This window comes from Styela clava, chromosome 1, assembly GCF_964204865.1.
Source record: "Styela clava chromosome 1, kaStyClav1.hap1.2, whole genome shotgun sequence".
Lineage (NCBI taxonomy): Eukaryota > Metazoa > Chordata > Ascidiacea > Stolidobranchia > Styelidae > Styela > Styela clava.
Window position 1 is genome coordinate 26,763,716 of NC_135250.1, and position 12,642 is coordinate 26,776,357.

At 35.3% G+C, this 12,642-nt stretch overlaps 1 protein-coding gene across 1 annotated transcript in view; it reads right to left on the reverse strand.

Moving 5' to 3' along the window:
* The window catches only part of LOC120334934 (structural maintenance of chromosomes protein 5-like), a 34,572-nt gene that overhangs the window by 7,229 nt on the left and 14,701 nt on the right, over positions 1-12,642 (reverse strand). The window contains exons 15-24 of the mRNA XM_039402452.2: positions 11,691-11,860; positions 11,373-11,496; positions 11,138-11,262; positions 10,644-10,776; positions 10,109-10,204; positions 7,677-7,825; positions 6,896-6,971; positions 6,492-6,554; positions 5,855-5,971; positions 471-566 (exon numbers count right to left, since the gene is read on the reverse strand). Coding sequence (XP_039258386.2) covers positions 471-566; positions 5,855-5,971; positions 6,492-6,554; positions 6,896-6,971; positions 7,677-7,825; positions 10,109-10,204; positions 10,644-10,776; positions 11,138-11,262; positions 11,373-11,496; positions 11,691-11,860 — 1,149 coding nt within the window. The remainder of the gene's footprint in view (positions 1-470; positions 567-5,854; positions 5,972-6,491; positions 6,555-6,895; positions 6,972-7,676; positions 7,826-10,108; positions 10,205-10,643; positions 10,777-11,137; positions 11,263-11,372; positions 11,497-11,690; positions 11,861-12,642) is intronic.

Here is a 12,642-nt window from a genome sequence, read left to right on the forward strand (position 1 = left end):
CTGCTAGAGTCTAGTGATATCAGACTCAGCAAATTCCTAATAATCTCATTTTAATGAGTTCCCAGCTAAGTGCTTTAATGCAGAACAATTCGAATAATGACTTTCAAATCAAAAGATGCCTGCCTGTATACCGCCGGCAGGGTCAAATGTCATAGTTATGTAAACTAGTTCAAGAGTACTCCTGCACAACAACAGGAATGTATTTCTATGTACACAAATACATTTGTGTTAATGTGTAGCAGGACTCTTGAATTGCATATTATGTTCATTCCTGTTACAGCATCCTTGCATTATAAACATACAGATCCACAAGCGCGAAGGCATTTAGGAAGGATAGGGAGTTTGTCTTGCGTTAACTCCACTAATAATTATGTGAAGCACAGCTAGATTTTGACACCACAATTAAGATAAGGGAATATTTAAAAAAAATCAGAAGCCCCGTCAAATTTTATCAAATCATCGAAGATTACCTTTGGTGTGATTAGAAAATATTGTGACGTGTCTCTCTCAGAAGATGATCGGACAATAATCTCAAATACCCTTCTCTCATTGTATGGATCCATTCCCTGCGATATATCAAAAAAAAACATCAAAATAATTATTCAGTGTCTCCAGTTAAATTTTTGATTTCCTGTGAAAACAAATAATAAATCATCCAGAATTGTTCAATATTTTTGTTAAATTATTGGTTTCTAAGTTTTACTATAGGAGTACAGATAACTGATTTTAGTATTTTTCCTGCACATCAAAGCAAGCAAAGTCACATATTGCAAAGAAAAGAATGATTTTCGATATCAACAATATAGACAAGGTTTTGACAGACAATAGTAGAAAGATTGTAGAATTAGTACAATAAATTTTCTGTCATTTGGTAACAGGAATCACTTTAAAAAAAATTGTGCTGTTGTCGTTGACACAAAAAAACTGCCTTGCCTTGTAAAGAAATAACTTTCAAATTTGCTTTGTCTTGCTATTGCCATACCTGACCTCGACTGATAACTGGATGAGGGGCCGCAGTTCACAGTTGATATTAGGCAGCCCTATAAACTTTCATCGCCCCAGTAACAAATATAATAATGGTGATCAGTGTTCACTATTAGCGCACTTTTTTGCGAAAATTGCGAAACACTTTCGCAACTTTTTTTAGGGACTGCGAAATAGCACTTTTTTCCGATTTTGAAGAGAAAAAGCACTTTTTTCCGATTTTGAATGGAATAAAAATTCAAAGTTTTCAAATATTTTCGAGTATTAAGTTGACAAATAAGTAACATACTAGTACTTTTGTAACTCAATTCTGCATATCATAACGATATTTATCGGAATTTTAACCTATGAGATGCAGACAAAGGAGATAAAGCTTTTGCATTAACGGCAAAATTCTTGTTTATAATATGATTATTATACAAGCACACCGATTCCGCTTCTCCCGCAAAAAACGCTCCCGGGTGTTTGAAACCAGATGTTGGAATACTAGGCAGTGCGTTTCTTTGAAGGTCATGTGACTATCAATGATATCGATGAATTCAAAATGACTATAAAAGTGTTAGTAACGTGTTATAGTCACTTTGGATGAATTGTGACCAAACTGCACGATTTTCAAATCAGACGAAACTTTTAGCAGCATGTCACAGATTTGCAAAATCACCAAATTCACAAAATACCATTAAGTGCCATTTTATTGTAATCACAATGTTGAAAGGACGTGGCATTTTCCGGAATTTTGCGATATTTACACAACTATTCCTCATTGATATGCAGGACAGGTGGGCAAAATTCAATATTTTTTTGAATCGAATATTTTTAAGGAGTACCGAATAAACGTGGTGGAAACATTAAAAAATCGGCAATAAAGCCTTTTTACTGGTTAATTCGGTTGTAATGGCTAATTGTTCTTGTCACCGATGGTTTTGGCGGCGATATCCAGGTTTTGGGTAATCTATATTCCCGCCCTCTCCTTTTTACAAATATGAATTCTTGTGGGTCGGCGGTCATCAAAGTTTTATATATCGGGTTTACCCGTTCGTTCACATCGGCAACAGCTGTTGAAGACATTGAGGACTCAAATTAACATTTGCGTTGGCTTTAATATTACCTATCAAGATTTGTAAATTTACCGTCCCAATTTTATGGGAATGGTAATATTATTGTCCATACCGTGATGCAGATATTTATTAAGACGATATTTAACTTTGTCATGTATTTCTATGGTGATAAACTTCGCAAACCTGAAATTGTGCCAATCCTGAATGTTGATTTAAAATAGTGATTGAATAATTCGGCAATAAAGGCATTTCTGCGTGGTCATAAGACGAGATGGCGTTAATGAACAGCACTTCTTTTACAGGATATTTTACGTATGCGACTTAATGCTAAAAAGATTGGGCTCGAGTGCTTTTTTTTTCGAGTGCTCGAGTGCCTAATAGAGGTCAGGCGCTAATTGTAACTAATTCCCTCAAGTTTCAACGTGTTTTCAACAAAACAATACCCCGGCGATAATTATAGCTAAAATGTTACCGAGCAATTCACAATTTTATTTATGGAATTTGCAAATTCACCAGTTTCTTGACGATTTTGATATTGTCATGCCCTAAGTATTAGTGCAAAAAATACTCCCATTCTTCCGCGGCGGTTTGACGGGTTCTTTGTTCTATTCTTCAGAAAGTTCTGACACGGGGATATAGAATACTGAATCCGGAGGGTTGAATCCCTGTCCACTTACTGGTGATTTTCCGTTTTGAAATGCGTGAAACATTCTTTATTTTAAATTAAATGACGTTTCGCGGGCTAGAGTTCTCCCCGAAAATGATGTGTTCCAGACGTTAGTTAGACGATAGATAAAACATTAGATTATTAATTTTCGTGACGCCCCGTTTTCGAAAATACAAAGTTATATCGCAAAAAAGCGTTATGATACATTTGGAATGAAACATTATTTACCGTTAATTCAGATCATATTTTACTCTTCATGACACCCGGTATCCGAAAATACAGTTGTATCTCGAAAAATGTGTTTTGTTACATTTAAAATAAAACATTTTTGCGATTAATTTAGATCATATTTTACTTTTCAGGACACCCGTTTTCGAAAATACAAGGTTATATCGCAAAATGTGTTTTGTTACATTTAAAATAAAACATTTTTGCGATTAATTTAGATCAAATTTTTCCTTTCACGGCAACCCGTTTCCGAAAATACAAAGTTATATCACAAAAAAATGCGTTTTGTTACATTTATTTTGCATTCCCAATAAAATACATATTTTCCCTAATTAAGGTCGTCGATGAATCTGTTCCTGTCGTTCAAGCTCGACACACGTTTGGACGAGTGTGGGGGCGGTTTTTTACGATTTTATTATACGATATATTACGATTAAGATTTTATGATAGAAGTGAATTTGTCTCAAGATGGTATTTTACGATTCCTGCCCACAGAAAATAAACACGCTGACAGGCTTGGTTATAATTGATATTCGTTAATTTTTTTTTTACACTATCAATAAACGCACCACACCAATTGCGACCATATAAATTGCAGTCGCATCGGTATGGACTGTATGTTTTTGGCGCTCTCACATTAATAATAATTTTCAACAAAACAATACCCCGACGGTCATTAAAGCTGAATTCGTTACCGAATAATTCACAATTTTATTTACGGAATTTGCAATTTCAAGATCTCACTTGACGATTTTGATGATGTCATGCCCTAATTATTTCTGCTTAAATGCCTCAAAATACAACAAATGTAATCATTTTCGACGATAACAGGCGCAACAATTCGTAAACGAGCCGTTATAACGAAATTCGCGATTGATTTTACCTCTCTCTTGTTTACAATTTTAACATCCCGCCGGCCATGTATGGTCGAATAAAATGTTCACATATTCGAAACATGACTTGGCCAAGGATGGAAGGGATCACTAAAGAGCTAATAGAAAGTACATACGCGAGGGTATGATATTAATATCGAGAATATTTGTGAGCATATCACAGGACTGAAATATTTTGCACCCGGCTGTTTGTTTGTTGGCAGAACAACGATACGCTAAAGTTAATTGATCGAATACAGGGAAGTATTTATTTATCATCTCACTTGCGAACATCGAGGTTTTGGCGGAATTGTACGATCATGTTGTCTTACTTAAATAATACCTTTTTCAATAAATGTTCATTTTACTTTTGCGACTTTATTATATGTCGGGTTTTCATTTATTTTAAATTCGAAATTGTCCGAAATACTCCCAACAGGTGTATAAGTACAATAATATTAGTACCTACCAAAGTACTTACCAGGGAAGTTTAATACACACGATGTGTAAAGGGCGTCGTAACTCCCGTTTATTAATTATAAATTATTTTTCATTCTGCTTAAAAATCAACGGCAGCATCTCATGTAACTCTCGCGACCAAATCTCTTTTGTTTTGTATGGCATCGTCTTGGCGATGAATTTATTGCCGACTGAATTTTAATTGTGTTTTAGGATAAGTTATTTTCTGTTTGTTGGTTTCTAAATTTTACAAACTTGGGTAGCAATTACTATTAATGTGAGATTTGTGCATATGAACGATTGAATATCGCGACTGGATGTCCGATATCTGAGAATGCGTAATTCTCTTTCAACATTAATTTTCAGAATATCAGCGTTCATGTGGTCGAATAAAAATTATTTATCAAAAGGATTGGTATTTCGAGACACTGTCAAAATTATTTGGGATCCACTATCATATCATTCGTTTATTTTTTTTATTCATGTTTTTCTCAAGAATCACCCTCCTTATATTTAGTGTACCTTCGCAAAAGAAAACTCTTTGGTGTCATCGTTCCTATTAGTGTAATTGAAATATATGGAAACCTCGCAAGTGGCGTTGTGGTGCGAATATTTGATACTAGGTCAGCAGCGTTACAAAGAGTGCTATTTATGAATGTTGAAAGTACATGACATTACTGAACATTTTGCCAATATATGATGTTTTCTGCCCGATTTAAACTAACTCGCACGCAAACCAAGGCATGTCGACATTTAAAAATTACTTGTCTTTGGGTAAGCTCTGAAATAGTATAATATAAATGTAAATGAGGAATTAGGTCACGCTAGCTCACGAAACGGGAGGATTTTCAAAGTGATCTTGTGTAATATTTCGGAGAAAAAAGTTTGAAAGGAAAGTAGGTCAACCTATCTCCTAAAACAGGGGAGTATCCTGCGTAATATTTCGGAGGGAACGTAGGTTAACCTATCTTTTAAAACAGCGGGTGGCGACTTTCAAAGTGGTTCAAAATCAAAAATTAATAATTATCAGATAAGGTTTAGGGATAAATCGAAAAGTTGAATTTCCAGCGCACCTAACCCTAATTAGGCTATTTATATTTGGGGGATTATTTTGCACGGGATTTGTACAAACGATCCACCCTGTAACTAATATGGTTTCCAGCCTGCCTCGTGTCTGTTAGATGGAAGGAGTAACAAATGTGAAAGTCTTTGCTGTTTAGGCGAGTAAGCAACTGACACCGTGATACATTGCATGAAAGTTTTGTCCGCGGCAGGTGTTAGCAGATGTTATTTCGTTGCCGATGAATTGCTTGTTTTAATTAAACATGAATTCGCTTAAAGGGAACTGGTTAACGAAAAGGCTTCTCTTTAATTCATAATATTAACCGGAGGAGCGCTTTTTCGAGTATCTATGTCGTTTTAAATGGGTTATATGAAAGGCTAGGGCACATAACTTGTGAAAATCGGCAAAAGCACTTTCGCACTTTTTTTTTCGACTGCGAAGCACTTTCGCACTCATAATTTGCTTAGAGTTAACACTGATGGTGATTATGTTGAAATATAAATTAGGAAAAATAGATATTAACCTGATTTATCTCATCAACAAGTCGGAACGGGCATTTCCTGAGAGACTGTAAAGCCATCAAGTACAGCATTGTAGAAACACTCCTCTCTCCACCACTTTGGCGAAATGGATTCAGTTCCTAAAAAAAAAATATTTGGTTATAAAAATTTGATCATTGGTGATTGAGTAACACCAACTAAAAAACTGTAATTCGTTGTTCATGTTAAATAGATAAGGATAAGTGACTGCAAGTGCATACATCTTGAGAAAAAAAATTGAAAAGGAAACTGGGACCATTGGTGGTTATAGGGTTGAGTTATCTGTTTTCTTTAACAGGATAGATATAAAATATTCTATCATAAGTGGTCAAAGAAGGATAACTACAAAAAATTATAAAAAGAATCTCTTAATCTTCACTTGAGCAGTAAGAGGTTCATTGCAATGTCATCGGTCAATAGAAGTCATTAGCAGAATAAAATTGATCTAAAATAAACTCAAGTTTCATGGAGAAAAACTAGTTACATTGCGCATCCGTTCCCAAATGAAAATGTATCGCCAAAAAATTAATTAAAAGCCTCGCTCCCTACAAAAACGATAATATCTGTACATAGCCAGGTTTCATGTAACGCTGCATAAAAAACGACTCATAAAATTCTAACCTGTAGTGATGATGAACTCCTGAATTTCACTCGGATCCTGATGCCATATTTGTCATATTCCTCCTAAGAAACAAAAACATGAATTCAATATAGGAATATATATGCAGTTTTCGTACTTAAAGGGGTGCTGTTTGCAGAGGGTTGCCCCACCCCTTTCTAAAATGTAAAGAAAAATTAATTAAAAAATCTTAAAATGAAATAATGTCTAGTGGCTTCAAACCTTTTATGTCTTGTGGCCCTCTTCCGGAGTCGACTGCGCTGTGGCCCCCTTGGGGTGCCACCGACCAGACCCCTGGTTGGGAACCGCTGGTCTAAAGGATATGACCCTAACACTAATAACTTTCTACACATTGATACTGGCAAGATTTTCTTGAAAGATAAATAACACCGTTGAGTAACCTTACCGGATTGTCAGCATGAAGATCAACCTCTCCTGCACATCCCATTTGTGCAAAATATTTGGAAAACTTGCCGTTGATTCTGAACAAAAATATAAAATAAATTTTATAATAGAATAATACTAGTTCATATTTTTGGTATTAGTTTGAAAAACCATTCATCTTTTTCAACATTATTTTGCTCTGCTCATGAGACAGACGTTTTTTGATTACTATCAATCCTTCCTCCAAACAAACCAACAAAGATAGATGGAATTGAATAGCTCTGTAAAAAACTACTTTGCGATATCGTTAGACAGGGATGGCCAATTGGAATAAAGTATTCGAATGTATTCGAATATCGGAATTAGCGTTCATAAGAATATCGGATATTTGTGTGACGTCACAATTTACTGCTAAACTTTATATGTATATTCATTGTATGAAATGAAGTTGTTATTTTGAAGAATTTTACATCAGTTATTAAGATTTTTTTTAACGGCGATAACGAGTTGGCAAGATTGCAAAAATTGTATTAAAATTAAATACATCAGGCAGTTTATCTCGTACATTTAGGCCATGTTTCTTATTGTGTGTGAAAGCTCAGCAAATTGTCTGAGTGATGGATTCTACTTTGTTAAGTAATTTACATATCTCCCAAAGACTCAAGGTTCTATTCAAAAAAATGATTCTGAAATCATCAGTTATTCAAAAATGTCCAGCCATAGTTAGGAGTAAAAGTGATCATCAAATTAAAACATTTTTGGGACCAAAAATTTTGGGCTGGCCATGCTCTCGCTGTACTCACTCTGTTACTAATTTCTTCAAGCATGTCAGCCACCGTGTCCTAACTTCATCAATCTCTGATCGGCTTCTGTTGAGTCGTGATTGTAAATCGTCGACTCGTTTCTGCAGTACTTCGATTTCTCTCTGTCGACGATTATATTCATCAACAACCTGGAGAAGGAAGAGTGATAAGTGAAGTTTGTTTGTTCATGTTGTACATAAGCACATTTTTAAAAACTTAAAATCAAATACACCCGTAGTGTGTGTATCAGGTTAGAGTTAGGTTATACTTTTATTCCGATTTTTCTTATTTTAGTTTTATTACAAGTTCGGGGACTGTATGTGTTAACTAAGTGAATACACCCCCTGCCCATAGGTTTCAGTCCCTTTTTGGTACACACACTTCTGGAGCACCCATCATTGTGCCGAATGCCAAATGAATTACAAAAAATTTGCCAAATTTAGGGTGGGATATTATTTCTCATTTCAAAAATGAAAGCAATAGATATTTAAAAATTATCTTTACAGATTTTAGGTATTGAGAACTTGAAATTAATTGGCCCATCATCTTTGGAGAAAATAGATTTTTTCACAACAGCATTACTCCAAATAATTACCAACACAAATCATTGTTCAATTACGTAATGAAAAAAAAATGTTCATTTCTGTTAAAATTTATAAAAGTTGGTGTGAATACACAAAATTAAACCAGACATATATTGACAACTATTCAAGAGTAGGGGTGGGCAAAATCGAATATTTTTTTCGAATCGAAAAATTCGAATATTTTTAACGAATACCGAATAGTCGAATATTTTAATACACAACAGGAAGTCCAGGACGTCGGTCGATACTCCCTTTGGCATTGAAAATCGGCTACAATGCGTTCTTTTACTGGGTTATCCATCGTCATAATCGCAGATTGTTTTCGACATCGCGACCATTTTTGCGGCGATATATAATCTATATTCACGCCCTTTCTGTTTTTTGCAAGTATTATTAAATCTTTCGGGTCGGCGGACATCGAAATTTATATTTCGGGTTTACCCGTTTGTTCACATTGGCAACAGCTGTTAAAACCATTAAGGTTTGATTTCAAAACCCAAATTAATATTATTCTAATTTTTATCATTTGCGTTGGCTTTGATATTACTTATCAACGTTTGTAAATTTACCGTCACAATATTAAGCGAACGGGTAATATTATTATCGATACCGGGATGCAGATATTTATTAAGATACCGCAATTAACTTTGCTATGCTTTTCTATGGTGTCTATGTTACGTTACAGATAAACCTCGCAAAGCTGCGTTTGCGTCAATCCCGAATGTTGATTTAAAATAGTGACTAAATAATTGGGCAATAAAGGCATTTCTGCGTGGCCATATGACGAGATGACATTAATAAACGGCGCTTCTTGAATAATAATTTACATATGCGACCTAATGCTGGAAAAATTTGCGATTTTGTACTTTTGTGCTTATGGATGGCTAGGCGATAATTATAACTTTCAAGTTCCGGCGTTTTCTTTCAACAAACCGCGCGATCATTAAAGCTAATATCGTTACCGAGTAATTCACAATTTTATTTACGGAATTTGCAAATCCACTTTTACTTCTCTTGACAATTTTGATAATGTCACGCCCTATTTATTAGTGCAGAAATGCTCAAAATGGAGAACGAATGTAATCATTTCCGATGATACAACAATTCGTAAACGAGACAGTGCGTGTTGTTACATCGAAATTCACGATTGATTTTACGGTATACTCCTGTTCACGATTTCTACACTCCACCAGCCATGCATGCCCGAGTAAAATGTTTACATTTTCGAAACATTATGTCGGAAGGGATCACTAACGATATATTTGAAAGTACATTGTAAGAACTAGGTCATGTCATTTCTTTTCTGGTCATAGCTTGTTCGTGTTATACTATGTATGGTTTCACGCGAAAATTATTTCAACTTTCACTTTCCGTTAAACAAATTTATGTTTGGTTCATGCATGAAACGACTAATCACGTGCCGCCAATCATACTAAGTTTAAAATCTGAGATATTTATTTTAAATACCTCATCTGATTTGACGTTTCTAAATTTAGGGAACGATGTCGGTACCTTTTTTTTGCAAAATAGGGAATTGAAATGAACGATTGAAACGCAAAGAAAACAAATAACACCACAACGCAAAGACGATTTTTAAATTTGTCGCTTTTGTCTGTTAGCGAGCGTTGTAGGTGAATTCTCGGGCAATTCACGATCGGTTCAGTGCATTCTGTGTCCAAGTGAAGCGGCGCAGATCACGTGGTACCCGATATTCGAATAGTAAAATGCCATTCGAATAATTTAATATTCGATTCGCTATTCGTTATTCGAATATTTTGCCCAACCCTATTCAAGAGTCAGCCATGAAGCTTTATGGACATTCTGTAAAGCTGCAATATTCAATGTTACCTGAGGATCAGTGGCAGTACAACATTCAGCTCTAGCTCTAAAGTCATGTATTAATGTATCCATCTCTTCGACGGTATCTGGTAGGGTTGAGAATAACTGAATAAATAAATAAAGATTCTTCAAAAGCAATACAGGTCTAGCAGTAGAGACATTGTTTTACATAGGAAGGACTTATATTATATCAGAAAAAAGAAGATAAAACAGCTCAATCATATGGCGTAAAGCAAACGCTAGGGTATGGTAATCAGTAACCAATTATTTGTTTACGATGCATGAAATTGACAGTGGAGAGAAGTCCCAAGCAACCAGCGGTTACATAAACTTGCACATTTTGTATCCCACAGATTCAACAGGATTCAAAAATGTGAACACACCCAGGGTAATCAATCAGAGGAGCGATGGCAGGCAAATTCTAACTCTTGGACAAATGCAACAATCGCAGAGTCTTGAGAGTATGACTGACCAAATGATTTAAATATTCAATCAAGAAATTTCAAGTAATTAATTAAGAAATTTAGAAGTTAGCTTCACTCACTTTCATCAAATCTTCGCCAACTTTCCTCATTTCATCACAATTTTCCCCGCCTGTCTTTTGTTTTGCTTCAACGAGCAGTTGTTTCGCTCGTAATTGAGAGTCTTTTTTGTCTCCTTCTGCTTGCTCGAGTTTCCTAAACAATACAAAATAAAATTGCAAAATTGCTGGGGAGCTTGAATAAAATCTGCAGGGGACATGGATTCGTATGTAACATAACTTGCGGACAAATGTCAACAATACAATAGCCATTTATCGTCTAAAATGCACTAATTTATTCAGTGGTAATTATCATTGAAACTACTGTTGGAATCCATCAAAAAAAAATCGAAAATATTATGAAATATTCTATTCAGTGTATCATTTGAATTACTAATCAAATAAACATCCCCTCTAAAAAAAATTGAAATTATGATGAAATAACAAAATTATTACGATCGTCATGGCAAGTCACAAAAGATCTGAAAAAAAGTTAGAACAGGAAAATATGGTCTTACTTCCTGCTCTCCAACAACCTTGCATGACCCTGCCTTATTTTTTCTTCAATTTTATTTTTCTCAGCAATCGCTGCGACATATTTTACAGTGGTGTGTGCTTTGTCCAAACTCAGGATTGTACATTCCTGAAAAATATAAAAAGCAATATTAATTATAATTTTGCTGTTTAACTTTCAGTTGACAATTTGCAACATTGCTTTGAGTAATGTTACAGAGAAGCAACAAATATTGTTACCTTTATATTCTTCGAGAACTTCAAGGCAAGCTGTTTCTTTCCCATGTAGATTTTGCCGAGAGATTTCCGCAGATCCTTTCGTAACGATTCAATGTCCACAGTGGATGCCTGGAGTTCTTCAATTCTGTATAGCAAACAAGTAGAACATCATGCCTTTATTTAAGTCTGAACAAGACTCTATAAAAGCAGCCCAGACCAATCTAGACTCTGCCTCTAGCGGCCGGCCCCTAGGTAAATTGAAATTGAGAGCCCTGTATTAAATTAATCCAACAAAAATAAAGTAAAACGTGCAAAAACCTACTAAAACAGCCAACTTACGTTTTTAACTTCATCTGAATATTATTTTCCAAAGTTTTCTTTCTTGATTTCAGTTGCTGTAATTCCTTCTTTTGCGATCGTAACTCATTATCTCGTTTTTCTAGAACTTTCTTTTGTCGTTGAATATCTGCTATCTTTTCTGTTACTTCTTGATTAAGTTTGTACAGCTCCTGTAAATGAAAAAGTATGAACATATGAATGAGCGTATTCTAGACGTCAAGAAAATATAATGTTGATAACATAAATCGGTACTCCCGAAGTATGTGAACCAAGATGGCGGAGACCAGAACGTAGTATGTGTACTAGGTTAGGGTTAAAACATAATTTTATGCCAATTTCCCTTATTTTAGTTCCATTCGGAGTTCGAGGACTAGCCAAATGAGTCTTGTAGTATTTGTACCTGAAATTATGGCCCAACCCTAACCTGGTACACATACTACGTTCCGGTGTCCGCCATCTTGGTTCACATACTACAGGAGTACCCATATATTTTGACTTATGCAAATTAGTGGTTCTCAAAGTTGATTGACCGGGGGCCATATTCGCGGGCCAAGAGCACCTGCAAGGGGCCGACACCGGTACTTATATTGAAGATACCGGTATAAATTAGCGGTATCTGGAACGCAAATATAAAAAAACATAGGGGGCTCCAGAAGTATGCGAACCAAGATGGCGGACATCGGAATGTAATATGTGTACTAGGTTAGGGTTAGGCCATAATTTTAGGTACAAATACTACGAGAGGCACTAGGATAGTCTTCGAAGTCATAGCAGGACTAAAATAAGGGAAATTGGAATAAAATTATGGCCTAACCCTAACCTGTTACCCATGCTACGTTTCGATGTCCCCCATCTTGGTTCGCATACTTCAGGAGCACCAAACATAAATTATTTCACTTAAGTTTGGCAGGCCATATTAAATCGTTATGTGAACCATAATTGGCCAATGGAA